General features: G+C 37.6%; 2 protein-coding genes across 2 annotated transcripts; both read right to left on the minus strand.

The window, feature by feature from the left end:
• Window positions 1-574: 574 nt before the first annotated feature.
• manbal (mannosidase beta like) lies at window positions 575-2,789 on the minus strand. Its single transcript, XM_024269901.2, has 3 exons — window positions 2,644-2,789; window positions 2,186-2,377; window positions 575-1,222 (listed from the first exon to the last, which is right to left on the minus strand). Exons 2-3 carry the CDS (start codon window positions 2,336-2,338, stop codon window positions 1,112-1,114), a joined length of 264 nt encoding a protein of 87 aa, XP_024125669.1. The 5' UTR covers window positions 2,339-2,377; window positions 2,644-2,789; the 3' UTR covers window positions 575-1,111.
• A 1,055-nt stretch (window positions 2,790-3,844) lies between these two features.
• LOC112144596 (nuclear factor of activated T-cells, cytoplasmic 2) lies at window positions 3,845-15,569 on the minus strand. Its single transcript, XM_024269185.2, has 10 exons — window positions 13,100-15,569; window positions 11,500-12,499; window positions 11,187-11,358; window positions 10,691-10,893; window positions 9,621-9,793; window positions 9,164-9,304; window positions 7,777-7,832; window positions 7,472-7,604; window positions 6,169-6,780; window positions 3,845-4,559 (listed from the first exon to the last, which is right to left on the minus strand). The coding sequence occupies exons 1-10, from the start codon at window positions 13,224-13,226 to the stop codon at window positions 4,513-4,515; spliced, it is 2,664 nt and encodes an 887-aa protein (XP_024124953.1). The 5' UTR covers window positions 13,227-15,569; the 3' UTR covers window positions 3,845-4,512.

The following is a 15,569-nucleotide window of genomic DNA, read 5'->3' on the forward strand; positions in this document are numbered from 1 at the left end:
GTGGTTCATTCTACATTAGATAAGATGGTTGCTTAGCAACACGCATCGTTTCACTCACAAGTCGAAAATGGTGCATTAATATTTAATAAAAATCGTTTTTAAACAATTAGTTTTTTTATTATTAATATTATTACTTCTAAACAACTTTTAGGCATCAGTATAGTGTATTTGTGAAAATAATCCTTAATTTTTCTAAATTAAAACATAGAATTTAATACTAACACTATTCCCAGTGCTGGTGTTACTTTTTATTAATTACATCCACTTTTGTAAAATGTACAAAACCTTTTAGTCTCAATCTAAAGGGAAGAATCCCCTTCTTCTCTATTACCAAACCCCAAATTATGCAGTACAAAATGCTTTGACATGACTATTTAAACACATTTTAATGAATTTGAAATGTATAAAAACATTAATTTTCGTTGTTATGCAGAAACAAAGTTCATATTTCCCAAAATAATTGGCACTGTTCAATAGCATTTCTTTGAAAGCTTTCTCCAAGCATTAAAATAAAAAATATACTTTTTATACTCTAAATGTATGCAGGTTTTTGTGAAATAAAGAATATTCCCCATATGTATAAAATCTGTTTTATTCAGATGCTATTTCAATACTACTTTCCATTATGTAAAATGGCAAAAAAATACAAAAAAGCAAAAGAAAGAAACACAAAGATGTCTTTTTCTAATAAAATGTGACATAAATGTTGTCCAAGAAATACTTTTAAAATTTCAAAATGAAGGAATTACCTCTGGCGTGCTGGTATCAATATAATTGGTTGGAAATAGAATAATTTCATACCATAAACAATACATTGAACTTTGGTAGTGAGTATACACTTTAGTGCACTTAAAGACATAACTGTATTTTTTTCAGTATGAATCTAGATATACTATAGTCATTACTACCCATAAAAAGCACAATGAAAACTTATGTTTCTCAGTAAAAAAAAAGGCAAACACCAGGACTGCTTGATCTGAGTAGAAGGTTGCCGTAAGTTGCTTTCAAATAGGACTGCTGTAAAATGACATTAGTGTATTTGTTGTTTCAGTTGAAACTTGTAGACGAGTTAAACATTCTTTTGCATTAACTCATACAAATGTGTAGCACTTTATCGCTTCTTTTTACTTTCTTTTTTAGGTTTTTGTCGGCTCTGAGGTGCAGGTCCTTTAGGTTTCTTTATCTGCTCGGCCGGTTTACTTTCACTGGGCTCCACCTCCTCCTGTAGAGCAAACACGGACAATCAACACTTTAATTAGTCAGGTTCTGATACAATATTATAGCACAAAAAACATTAAATGGACACAAAGAGGTGGATGTAGAAAAAAACCCAGCAAAACACTAATTTGAGGTGTTGAAGTAGAGAGTCATAAACATCTTTTGTTTCATACAGTAATGCGAGCAATAGAAAAGAACCTTGTTATAAGTCAAAGTTTTGCTTTCTTCTTCTTTTCTCATCTTTGTGTCTATGTCATCTTAATAAAATTACCCTAGAAATCAGCTAAATTCAAATCTAATGTAATGTCCTGTTACCCTGCAGCTCTAAAGAAAAGTCACCACTGGGCTTTTGTAATTGATGGATAGGAGAGAAGTCAGAAAATCTGATAAAAAACTCTATGAAGAGTTCAAAACATATTTTGAATTTGGCAATATTTTTTCCCCATCAGCAGGCCTTAAGGTGATTGTGTGTCCACAAAGAAAATGTCACTTCCCCTTTAAAATGAGTTATTTTGTTTGTTTGTTTGGTTGTCTGACACCTCCAAAAATCGTAAATATTGGTATTATAATATTGTTTTTTTTTAATAGAAATAAGTACTATCCTTACAGAATTATAAAATGTTAAAGTATATACATATATACAAATCTGAAAGAAAATAAATAGTAATGAGGTGAACAACTGAGATTTCTAGCACACAACTCCTTGTTCTCACAAATTTGTGATCTTGTCTTGATATCAACATTGTGAAAAACTGTTATTAAAGTGTAAATAAAACAAACATTTTTTTGGGACCTCATATTACAATGCAGATTGAGTTGTGTTAAATGGTCAAAGCAGGCCCTACAGTCAACATGAATTCCGGCTGGCTGTTGACACTTTAAACTCCTACAAGTTTAAACTAGTAGCCAAAACCATTTAAATAAAAGGAAAAGCACGCATCACGGTGAACAGTTTTCATCCCCATACCTGTGGTTGGCTCTTGGATGTGGGGAAGATGATAGCCAGAATGCATATAAGCTGGAAGATGGCGCCCAGAAAAAGCCCGTAGCGCAGAATACTCTCAAGTAATGTGGGTTCAGGGACTTCAGGAGGGGACAGGTCCAGCTGTTCTGCAGACATGGTTTGGATCTCGCAGATCTACTTCTTTGAATAGTTTTTCTGTGACACACATAAGCACAATTAATGAAATATGGGGCATAAACTGGGGAACACATGTGTGCAGCTATGCAGCAGCCAAAGGTTGAGACAGAAAAATGAAGCAACAATCTAATAACAATATCAATTTTAAGAAAGACTGCGTTTAAGAGTTGTGAATTATACTGTCATGCACAGCATTCATTTGTATACAAAGCGGTTGCAGTTCAACAATAACACAGTTGTTACATATGTTACACGATAATATACTTAGCTATTTATTATCTCACCTTTAGTGTCCAGTCTACAAAATCACAAAACAAAGATAGATCCCCGTAATAGATCAGAGAACGCGAAAAACAAAAGAAATCATCTAGCGGAAGTGGCGTTTAGACTTAGGGATTTATTTCCGTTTCACAAATTTATTGACGTGGAAATGTCGCCCCCTATCGTCCGAGAGGAATTCCCGCAACATTGTTACGTCGTATTATTTTATTAGACACTAAAGTTTATGATTTATTTCGCTAGTAAGCAATTTAGGCTTCTGAAACTTTCCCAACCTAGTTAAAATAAAATTATTTAAATGTCATACTATAGCTGGACCATCTCATGCATGACTTTGTTCCACTTGGTATATTAGTGTCACTTTAATTAATGTCTGTGTCAAACAAACAATAGCCATATGATGAAAAAACAAATTAAAATGATTGTTTTTATTTTTTAAATGTGAAAATTACTCCCTTCAAGCGAAAAAGGATATTCAGACAATAAATAGTTATTAGTATTATTATTTTACTGAGCACATTCTACATTTCTAAGTTATATCTTCCAAATAGTATAACAGTGACATTTACCTTAAATCAATAAAACAATTAAATTAAATTAAAATAAAATAAATAGTATAGATTCAAATGTTAGATAATTGTTAACATTATTCAAAGACATGTCAAAAGGGGACTTTATTTAAAAGATCTTAAGGCAATTCTTTAAATTAATCTTCAAAATAAAGCTTTCTGCAGCTCCCAGGATCTCTGGTAGGCTGCTCTTAAAATACAATAACTGAAGCTGTGATGTGTTTATTTTGGAAAAACCAAAGAGCAGAGCATAACAAAAATCAATTTGATTCTAAATTAAAGCATGTAGAAAAATCTCTGGATTTATTCATGACAAAAACCAACAAACCTTTGATATATTTTACAGGGTAAAAGAACATTTTGAAATAAGGATTTATATTCAACTCAGTCAAGAATGACACCCAAACAATTAATCTTTTAAATGGTTCACTTGGTATTCAAATTGAAAATCAACTTTTTGTCCAGAGACTGAATTATTAAATCCAAAGAATTTTGAAAATTGTATTATATAAAGCAAAAATTTGATCTGAAATTACAGCTTGGGTTTATGCTTCCTGTAACATGTGATACTAAAATAATACAGGTTTACAGAAAAATTATGATACTAAATTTAAAACTACTCCATTGTATATCTCTATTTTTTTTTTTTTTTTTGTTCCAACGTCCGTCATTCAGTATCTATAATCAAGATCAATGAAAGCATGTTGTGCTGCAGGAGCAATATTTGATTTTCTTTGCTTCCTTCTCGTAAATTCCCGTTATGTTAACAGATTTTTCCACTTACGTGGGCCACATTTAAATTTTACTACCACACACATTTAGATTTCAATTTTCCAAAACATGCTAATTTGGACCCAAGACATTTTTGCGTGGATCTCTCTCTTTACATCTTTTTTCTAATATGTGACTACTGTAATACAGCAGACAAAGACATTTTCTAAAGGGAACTTTATTAGATATAAAATATACATGCTTACAGAGAACGATTGTACAATTATATGAACAAAGAGAATATAAAATGATCTAAAAAGGACAATAGATACATTACGCTGTATAAAATGTGTAGATTTTTTTCAGGAAAAAATTGTTTTGTTAAAAAAATCACAAAAGCTGAACAGTTTTTTACATAAATCTTTCCAGCTGAAAAACAAGTTCCTACAGTCCAACATACACATGATGCAAAAAAAAAAAAAAATCAAAACAAAACAACAAATTGAGCAGATGTTTGCTAAAAATCTCCAACACAAAATGAAACAAATCTAACATTTACATCTTCGTACCCAGAGGTTCTGAACTGCAGCAGGATTACTCTCCATTGTGGCCTTTCATGTCTCTTCTTATGATGTCATTTACTGGAAAATAATAGAGAAAAAACATTAATGTTTGCAATTTTTAAAGAAAATAAAAATAAAAATGTCCAGATTTTTTTATTTGTCTAATCCTATTAGTTTTTGTACACACACACATAATTAAATATTTAGTCAAATTGAAGGACACTTTTTGTAAAATCTTTGTTTTTAATCTTGGCCACTAGGAGGCACTGAAGTCAATCTGTTGTATATGCCCCCAAAGTTTCCAAAGTTGAAGATGACACCAAAAAAGTGATTGATCAGTCAGGCTCTTTATTTATTAATTTTTTTTATTTACTGTTTTTAATTTGTCTAATTAAAAAATATATGTAAAATATGTATATTTTTTGCTTATGGTTTATTAAATTCATTTCTATCAGACTTATTTTACTAAAAAAGTTTAGAAGTGGACAAGTGGAGGGGGAGAAAAGGGAGAGTGAGACAGACAGAGGGGGGTTCAGTGTTGAGGTTTGTGGTTTCCACCTCAGTTACCAGGACTAGGCAACCCCACCACTCCAAATTTTGACATTTTTGTAAAAAAATAGTGTATTAATGTGAACTTTACACAAAGTGGTTTTTAAAAACAAACAAAAAAACACTAGCTTTTTATATTAGATGGGTATTATCTAATATGGAACTATTAGTGGAAAGAAAAATAAAGAAACTAAAACAACAACTAAGTATTAACTATTTGTGTAATACCAGCAAAAATATCTAAAATGCTGATTTTTTTAAATTAATTTATTTATCATCCTCATGCTGTCATTGTTGAGCCAAAGATCAGAACAAAAGACGCTGATGTTCACCATAGATGTATTTGCATATATTTGACTGCACAGCTACTTCCTGTCTCAACCTCTCTATCGCTGAAGTGTAAACAAAGTAAACTTTATCCGCAAGTAAAATGAAGGACTGCTCAGTTCCTGACTTCATGCTCTCACACGTGTGTATTAAGTTTGGTTCAAATGCGGCCGGGCGCAAACACGAGTCTTCAGAGGGCGAGGGTGTCTGCGCGAGACGACGTAGACAGGAAATGGGATAGAAAGGCCCTACAAAAAGCCACAAGGCAGAATCTGCAAGCGTACAGTTGCAGTGTGCTTGTGTGCGCTGCAGACTGGACCACAAACACCCATCCCCCTGCCTGTCAACACAAAGTTCATTTTAGAGTTAAAACTGGTGTACTTTTTTATGGCAAGCTCTAGTCTAGCTGTTTCCTGCAATAGAATCAAACGCCTCTGCTTCAACTCTCACGCTGATCACCTTTTGATCTATTTTAAAAGCGATGCTAGTGGTCTTTTAATTATGATTGTGTTGTTTTTAGCAATAAAATCAAAAAGCCTGTGTTGGTTTCTAGGACATAGTTTCTCCAGAGCGGTAGCAGTTCATTAGAAATTCAATTTGAGTTGTGAATTGTTGGCGTGGAGTAAGTCTACTTCACTTTCCATCCCTCATTCTGCTACAGTGCAGCTCCTTACAACCGTAACCTAACATTATCAGTGCAACAATAATGGGGAATCATATCAGGGCTATCCAGTCTGCTTCTGATTCACAACGATTTGAACAAAGAAATACTCAGAAATGTAATTTTAAGAAAGCTCTCCATACTACTCACCATCCTCCAGGTAGGCATAGCTGAGGTTCTCCTGTTTGACCTTGACCCTCTCTGGAGCCCTCTCAACATCACAGTTTTCTCGAGCAGACTTGATCTGGACCACATGATGGCCAGCGGACTCGGCACCACCTCCAGCTTTCATTTGGGCGTATTTGGAAGGTGGTGACTTTCCCAGAGGCAGCGACGTTTGGACGTAGCCCTGCTGTCTTGACATGTAACAAGCCTCCAGCGGATCACAGACTTTTGGGACTTCACTCAGCTTGGCCACAGGGGTTCTGACGCTCACACACTGGCTGGAAGACGGGGCAGAATGGGAAAGGACGGCTGGACTGCAGTTGGTGTAATGCTGGTTTGGAGTGTGGTATATCAGTGGGCTGCTGAGCAGAGAGCCCCCTCTGGACTGGTAATAGGCTGGCTCCTCCAGAGGATCCGTGGTTACTATTTGGGCTCGCGGGTCCACAGTGGCCAGGTGGTACAGCGTTAAGGCTTGAGGGTTGATGTCCTGCTCCAGGTGATGATAGAGGGACCTCATGGACATGGTAGACCGCGGCGGATTGTCAGAGTAGCTGTATGAATTCAGGTGATAGTCATCCAGTGGCTCGGATTTAATGGCTGAAATATAAAAAAAAACATTAGTTGTAATAAAAAGTGGGTACAATGAACACTTGAAGTATAATCACATTAGGGTTAGAAATGTGGTCTATGCTATTGTGTTTCTGTTGCTCGATTCAACCTATAAAACTGAAGTTGTCATCATAGACTTTCTATTCAAATGTCCAGACGTGTTTCCACTATAAAAATATAATAAAAATAAAGCAATTTTCATAACAGTAAATGCTTTATAAATGGTTTTATAAAGCAAAAAAAGCCAGAAAGGATTCTGAATACCCTTTGAAACCAAATTCTTACCAAATTTCCTTGATATTTGACCTATTATTGCTAATAAATAGATATATTGAGATAATAAAAAAAGTTAGTATATAGACTGAATTGAGATGGGTCTTAAATGGTATAGTTTTCAGATTTTTTTGACCCAATCAAGGCTGCCTGAATTCCTATTTAGCATCCACAAAGCTGCTCTACAGATCTGCCATCCTGCGTCATGGTAACTGAAGCCCCTGTGGCAAATTCTAGCTCTGAAATCTTCCTGTGTTGTCTCTAATAACAGTTTTGTCAGAACTAAAGCTTTCCTTGCTGCCCTTAGATGCTGGGATTGTTGACCTTTTTTAAAGCTTTTCTGTTTCTCTGGTACTCAAAGCACTGCAAATCTGTGGTGTAAGCTGAGGCACAGTCAAATACAAACCAATCACAGGAGTGTAGATGAAGTGCTGCGGCTGGCTGCGTTTCTTCTTTCCATTTATGACGTAGAAGTTGACTTTAGCTGGCTGGCAAATGGTCCGATCTCGGTACGGAGGGATCTCCACAAACAGCATGTTCTATCAAAATTGAAATTAGATCAAAGATTTAAAAAATATACTTGAATACATTTGATTATAAGTTGAGACAGAATGTAGTCACTGATTCTATCAATTGTTTAAGACACATGAAATGTCAGATGACACCAAATTTCTTGTATGAGTCAAAACAAATGTATTTAATTGAACCTACAGCCTGGGTTTTATCTCTGTCCACTGTGGCCTCCACCTCCCAGATTTGCAGTCCATCTGAAAATAGGAGAAACGCAATGTTTAGTCATAAAATTCAAATCATAGTTTAACAAGTGACATTTATTATCTTTATGAAGTTGAATGCAGCTTTCTGAGATGCAAGTTGCAGGGTAAAAAATGTGCGGCTCACTTATCTCTGTCGGAAGATTAAATATTTGCGGCCTCAGCAAAAAACATATCAATTTCTCTGAGGGTTCAATATTACATCATATCCCTGGATTAAGTTATTTAACCTCTTACAAATCTCTGCACACAACTTAAAACCATGCAGCATTTAATGCAATTCAGAAGTGGCAAAACTGTTCCCTTTAAAAAAAACAAACAAAAAAAAAACAGCTTGAGCAGCAATTTTTTGTGAATTTGATTGGAAGTGCAAAGTTGCAGGACCAAGCTGACAAGAGGCACATCGGGATGACTCGTGATTTAGCTGAAGTTTGAACAGAATCCGTCCCATATCGTAAAGCTGTTCGGGATGAACAAAGGTGAACATAATTCTCTGAAGAAAATTATGTTTATTTGAAAAACAGAAAAAAAAGACACAGTCTACTTTCAGCTAACTAGGCCAACGGTTGCTAACCAAAAAACTCAACTCTGTGAAAAATATACATTTTCAGCAACAGTTTAGACCACACTTGTTCACTTTGAAAACCGTGGTTTCTCTTTTTAAGTTTTAAGTTTGGTTTTCTCTACTTAAGTGTTACATTCCCGCCCCAGCTTCTACCTGATGCTACTCTGTTCCACCCACGCAGTGAAAAGACTTTTTATCAGCATGTCTTACCACATCCTGTTGCACAAAACCCCCATGACAAGCATCAGGGAGGCTTCGGGTTCTACCAACTGTACCAACGCTAAAAGAATGCAACAAAGCAACTTTGAGTGGGCCGAAGCAGCGAAACAAGCTGAGAAATTTCCATTTAAAAATGATACGTTTTCACTTCCAGCAAAAGGATCATATTTTTATCAGAGGTCTGTTTGAAAGCTGAAAGTGGGTGCCGTAGGAAGATGTACGTCAGTGAAAGTTCAGGTTTCCCAGGTGATATGCAAATGATTTTAAAATAATGTTACTAGATATGCAGGTGGAGATGCAGCAGGATATAGCAATGCTTCACACAAGGATTATTAGTCATTTTCAATCAAAGTAACTGCTTTGTATCTAAATATAAAGAACTTTACCTCAACACACTACAAATGTTTACCACAGTGTCACCGGATTAATGAATTAACAATTGAATTTACAAAAAAATGAATAAGGGTAAGCACCAAAAAAATGCACCGAAGCATAAAAGCTGCAAAGATGACAATTATAAAGTCATAACAACAAAACTAACCTTGAGTCTTCTCTGAAAATATCACTTTGGAGTCAGATGTGAAATTTTGTCCAGTGAGGACCATCTGCTGACCCCCGAGCACAGAGCACCGGTCCAAGTCCTGCCTCTCCACTGCAGGGAGCTCCTGAGCTGAGCGCTGGGCTGGAGAAACATGTGAACACACAACGTAAACAACACGATACCTAACTGTTCCTCGTCATGTATGAAAACTACTGACTTTTTGTGCCACATGTTTGGGGTTTTCTGGACTTTCCCAGTAAAGTCATACAAAAACCTTACTAGCTTTCATGCAACTTTCTCGAAATCATGCTTTTTTGGATCAATCTTGATGAAGGTTCAACAAAACAGTTTCAGTTTCGCTGTGTTCTCTAAAAACTCTGCTACTAAAGGTTTGAGTATTTGACCGCACTTCTGAGTTGTTTCTCATTTCATACGATGGGAAGAAGATGTGTCTTACAGCATTCGATGGGGTTGGAGGCCACTTGAAGAGATACGAGCTGACCTCCGTGTTGAGGAATGTGGACACGAAACACCAACCGAACCCGGGTGTTCTTTCGTCCAATGTCCGTCTCGCCATTCCTTAGTTCGATGTCTGCGTTTCTGAGCTTCAAGATTCCAACGCAGTCAATCCTGTGTAATAACAGAAAATATGTAGAGCTAAAGTTCTGTCAGTATTGGCTTGTTGTAGTCAAACACTAAAGCAGGTAAATGAATGAATGAATCAGCTTTTACTGATCCAGACATTTGGTTTAGGGGAGAGAGTTTTATGCCCGATGCCCTTTATGACACAACCCTGACTTTTATCTGGGTTGGGGATCGGCACAGGAAGACCCTGACTTGGGCCCTCCTCACTTTACTGCATAAAGTGGTGACTACTAGCTGTACTATACCTTACCTTTGAGCTAAACAGACATTCTTGATCTGGTTACAACCAGAACGTCCCAAAAATTATGCATTTGATGCTGTTTTTCATCAACTTACTTAAAATGTTTACATTAGCACTAAGAATCCAATCAGTCTTTGTCAGAAAAACTTTTACAAGAAAAATCATCTGTTTCCCGTTTCCATGAGCAGCAACTTGATGGGGTTACAGTAAAGTTAAAGAGCCAGAGGGTGGCTGGGCCCTCCTGGAGAGAGCTCTGAGTAGAGCCGCTTCTCCTCCCTATCGAGTGGAGCCAGTTGAGGTGGCTCGGCATCTGGTCCAGATGCGTCCTGGACTCCTCCCTGGGGAGGTGTTCCAGGCATGTCCCACTGGGTTGAGGCCCCAGGACACACTGGAGAGACTATGTCTCTCGGCTGACCTGGGAACGCCTCGGGGTTCCCCCAGAGGAGCTGGAGGAAGTGGCCGGGGAAAGGGAAATCTGGGTATCTTTGTTTAGACTGCTGCCCCCACGACCCGGTCCGGTATGAGTGGAAGAAGATGGATAAAGAGCCAAACAAAACCCGTGAGGAGCCACACACTCATATACGTCTGCCAGTACCAATCCATCCTGTGGGATTGGTTAAGCACATGTTTTGGTTACTCACAACACTCTCATGTGGTTCTGTGGTTCCAAAGGAATCTCCAACACCTTAGTCCCATTGATCATCGTCTCCAAACTGGGTGTGGTGACGGTTTTCCCGGTGATGCGGTGGACCTGGTAGAAAGCGTGGGGTTTTAAGACCCTTTCATCTGCCGTCCCAATGAAGACCTGCAGCCCGAGGGGAGTCGTGCCTTGGTACCCGAGGAGCTGGTGAAGGTAACACAATGCTTTAGCACTAGTTTTTTTTTTGTTTTGTTTTTTTAACTCAGTAGGTTCAACAAAAAGCACGTTTGTTTTAAACTTGGCACCTTATCTCAGCTGACAAACCATGGCTTAATTATTACAGTTACAGGAGCGTTGGAGTAGGATAAAGTGTGAGACTCTTTATTTGCATAGGTGTTGGTTTTCTGTGCACAACATTTACCAGGAAATGTCACCCAGCATTTACCCTCCCTCACACCACATTTGTTCTTATGCCCCTTGAGAATGTATCCAGACACCTGAATTTCTGGATGCCCTCCACTGGGGGTCTTGACGGCTCCTCGGCTGCCCTCAGTCTCGTAGTGAGCTCTGTGGTGGGACCTAGGCTGTTGTTGGATCAGCAGCTCATACTGGCCGGACTGACTGGGCAATGTCCACTCCAAGGAGGGAAGTGGAGTCACAGAAAAGCCACTGGGGAAATTCAAATATATGTTTTCATAATTATACATGGTGTATAAATATGATAATTTCTTCTTTTGCAAATATGTGCTTTGTGTGTTTACAGTTAAGTCTGCCAGGCTAATATAGATGGTAAAAAGAAACACAAATCACCTGAATGTGGATCTTGCAGTATGATGCACTTGTTGAGTTTGAGGCCACATAGCTGGAAGCATGTATATGGTCTCAGATTTGACCTCAGGTCCAGCTCTACAAGCAGTCTCCTGCTCAAAAGTCCAGTCATATGGCTCTCCATATGCACGGTCCTGCCTCTGAGCCTGTGCATGGGCTCCCCTCACCATAGCGGGAGGAATTGATCTGGGCAGACTGGAGCTGAGACTGCTTAACACCTCCTCCAGGCCTTGCACTGTAGTCTGAGCTTGAGGCTGAAACTCAGTTTGGACCTGGTTTTGGTGCAAGTAGTGTTGGTATTGGTGCTCATGGGGCACAGGGATGGGACTGGGGCTCCTGGAGCGCTGCTTTACAGGCGTGCCCTCCTGACAGGAGCCTGCCTGTTGCAGAGAGCGCTTTCCTTGGGGTGAGGTGGAGCGTGAGCGCCTGTGTGGGAGTGGTGAGGCAGTTCCGGGGTGATGTGGCTGAAGAAAGGTCTCGTCTGTGACGCTGTTACGAGGGGATGTTCCAGGAGAGGGGGGCATAGAAGAAGTATGGATGTTCTGCATGACTGGACAGAGATCCAGGGCGGGCAGTGAGGCGACATCACTTCCTGCATGCGGAGGGGTGACACAGGGTGATGTAATGGGGGAGTATATATCTACTGGCCAGCCTGTAGAGGAGTTACTACTTGCTGGGCTGACACACTCCCTGTAGGCTCCCAGAGACTTGGATGCAGGGCTGGGTTCCAAAGTTTGAGAGCTCATGGAGTCCCCTGAAGGAGTGATCTCGATCCTGGGACTGGGAGCAGGGATGGTGTTTGGTCTGGATATCAGCCCCAATGGGTCAAACACAGCCCTCTGCAGGTTTTCTGTGTTGTGACTATAGGTGGAGGTGTCCTGGCTGGTCACTGGCTGAGCGGAAGCTGACATGTAGGGATCATGAGAATCAACCACCACCAGAGAGGGGTGGCTATTGTTCTGGGGGGCAACATTTGGGTCATCTGTCAGAGAAAAGATTTGTTTAAATCATTTTATTCATATAGCACATTTTATGATCAACATAATGTCTAACACAAGGTGCTTGCCATAAAAGATACATATATAAAAATGTGTTAAAACAGTAAAAAGTCACAAGACACGATAGATTAAAAGCTAGAAATGCTGCTAACATTTTGAGGAGGCACTACATAGATTTGAGGATAAAAAAGGTAAAAATGATCAACCATAATAGCAGTAAAATACTTCCTACCCTACCAACCAAACACACAAATAAATTAAAAATCTAACTAAAAATTAGTTATTTAAAAGCTAGGGTAAAAAGATGAAACTTGAATGGACTTTTATCACATTAAATCATCGCATATGGTGAGTAAACCACCAACTCAATTTTATAAAACTTGATTAAAACTAATAACTTTAAATGTAACTAATTGCAGAACTTTTGTTGATTGATCCAATGTTTCTTTTTTACTTATTATAGTACATATGGTGCAGGGCTACAATTGAGATTGTACATAAACGTCAAGGGAAAAAAAGTTGAAAATATTATGTAAAACACTAAGATAAATTTAAATAACCAAATATGTCCTTTTAGTACCCACCTTTAGTGCAGCCAACAGGAAACTCATCTCCTGCTGTGGTGTATAGAAACAGATCAGAAAAATCCAACTCCCCCTCGTTGATGTCTTGCCCCAGGCCCTCGCGGAGCCCCAAACCTCCTGAAGTCATCTCCAGCTTCAAACAATCTTTTTAAAAAGTAACCAAACAACCCACTCAGATACTCCTCAAAAACAGAAACAGGGCTTAAGGAAATAAAAAATGGACCTAATAATGAAAAAAAGTTTTGCAGAGATTGGCGCAGCAGGTGAAAATAAGCATCAAACTGCGTGAAGAAACGAGCGCTTCCTGGGAGCGCTGCTGATGAGAGGTGAGCAGAGAGAGAGCCTGCGCGCGCAAACACGCCTCATCTCTTCCTGTGTGCTCAGTTTACTGATGACAGCGATAGGAGCTATTTTTGTAACAAATCCAGAAACATGCGTGGCTTTTCAGACACATGTGATTTTTTTTTTGTTTTTTTTTTTGCGCAGCGGCACAAAATAAGTTGTTTCCTTCCTTTCATTTTTTTCACAGTTTAATTCTGGTAAAATTGCAGAATTTATTAAAGACGTTTATAGTGGGGGTTGTGCCCTTTCAAATATATTTGAAATAAAAATGATATAATATAAGTTGCTAATTTCTTTTTTTTTTTTTTAGTTTCAAAAACATTTTTTTGCATATACATTTTGTCCACTGGGTGGCAGTATTGTCTAGATAGTGCAAGACTGCTGGTACTTTGCTGGAGCTGCTCTCCACACGTCTTGATTGGAGGTATTTCCCAATTACCGGCTCTAAAATAGGATTAACTTGATTGCATTTAATTTTAAAACTTTGAAATGTGCTTAAAATAATAATAATAAAAAAAATTAAAACATTACAGACTACAGAGAGACATTGCACATTTTGTGGGCAGAAACTGATGAAAAACTGACTCTAATCTTTATCTGTAGTACTTTGATGGTGGTTTCAACAAATAAATGACTTGCATTTTTATTTTATTTTTTTCTTACATTTGTGTTTTATTGCTACATTGCCACAAACATTTTGCCGTTTTATTTTGTCTTTATTGTTATTGTGCTTCTAACACTTGTGGTCACTCTGAAAACCTCTTCAAATTGCCATTTATGCTCATAAGATATCGGAGCTTCCTTGTGCTGGTTAGGACCTATTTGACTGAAAATATATTTGACATGTTGTTTCATTGATGAAAGTTAGGAGCTCCTAAAAACTATTGATACATGGATTCACTGTCTTCAATTAGCAAGCAGTGCAGTGCTAACTAACTTCATTACCTCTGCCTTACACTGGTAGACATCTGACAACCACTTAAGAAACATTGTTACCAATAATGTTATTTTTTTTTTTAGCATTTTTGAAGTAATTTGTTATAATTATGCATTGACATTTTCTGATACATTTGACAAAGGAAAAAAAAAACATTTAAAAATAAAAAAGTTTATAAAATTCAAGCTTATCAGACACATTTTTAGAGTGACTTGGCTAAATTAAAAATACAAATCCACGTGTAATGAATAAAAATCCATTACTATTTAGCACTAGGATTCGACAAATATCAGTTTTTGTTTCTCTGTTTTTTCTACACCTGCAGACTTTATTTTGAAAGATCTGGTACTTTATTTAGGTAAAATGATTTTGTTTATTCTCATGACATTTCCTGATGGGCTCAACATCACCACGAGGCAGCTTTGCATAAAGGCAGATCAGCTGCTTGTTTCGCCCAGTCTGAAACAAGCAGAGGCTGTTTTGGAACTGAAAGATCACATCAGGTGAAGCATTAGTGGATGGGAGCCAACAGGCAGGACATTTGTTGCAGTAAATTAAATGGAAAGATTAAAAAAAAGGGATGGAAAGAAAAACCATCACTTCAATAAAGCATTTCCTCTAATTATTAGGTTTTTGAACTCAATATGATGTATTTATGTTTCTTTTAGAAAACGGTTTCAAGCCATACATTTTTGCATCTCAGTGATTATTAAAAAAAAAAAATCATATTGCAATCAACATTTGGTGAAATATTTTTTCTGGTTATTTTTTCTTTTTCTGATTTTTTTTCCTAAAACCTTTTAAGGCATTTGGTCACCAGTTTACATCCAACTGTACAATTTATTCTAAAGCAATACTTCTATCACATGATGAAGTGGGATCAAGTGAAAATAAAGTTGTGTTGGTAGTTGTTGCTTTACTCTGTTACTGTAAAGACTTAACATTGCTCTGCAGCCTTGTTTCACTCATTAGTGAATCTTTTGGAGGATTAGTTTTACAGTTATAATTTCTGGAGGGGAAAAAATCAAAACAGTTTGTGCACGGTAACCCCAGGATTACCTATGCTCACTTTTTATCATGTTTTTCAGCGTTCAATGTAGTCCTTTTTGATTTTAAACAGTTTCAGCTATTAAAAAAGCACCTCATAACTCAGGTTCTCAACACTAGGCCCCTCTCAACCTCAGTGTACAG

This window comes from Oryzias melastigma, linkage group LG5 (assembly GCF_002922805.2).
Source record: "Oryzias melastigma strain HK-1 linkage group LG5, ASM292280v2, whole genome shotgun sequence".
Classification (NCBI taxonomy): Eukaryota; Metazoa; Chordata; class Actinopteri; order Beloniformes; family Adrianichthyidae; genus Oryzias; species Oryzias melastigma.

Excerpts from the sequence above, each read along its gene's own strand:
- manbal (XM_024269901.2), bottom strand. The coding sequence starts at position 2,338 with ATGTCTGCAGAACAGCTGGACCTGTCCCCTCCTGAAGTCCCTGAACCC. Across the intron at positions 1,223-2,185 it reads CATCCAAGAGCCAACCACAG|GAGGAGGTGGAGCCCAGTGA; the intron begins GTATGGGGATGA and ends TTTGCTCTACAG.
- LOC112144596 (XM_024269185.2), bottom strand. The coding sequence starts at position 13,226 with ATGACTTCAGGAGGTTTGGGGCTCCGCGAGGGCCTGGGGCAAGACATC. Across the intron at positions 9,794-10,690 it reads CAGAACCACATGAGAGTGTT|GATTGACTGCGTTGGAATCT; the intron begins GTGAGTAACCAA and ends GTTATTACACAG. Across the intron at positions 7,605-7,776 it reads ACAGAGATAAAACCCAGGCT|AACATGCTGTTTGTGGAGAT; the intron begins GTAGGTTCAATT and ends CAATTTTGATAG.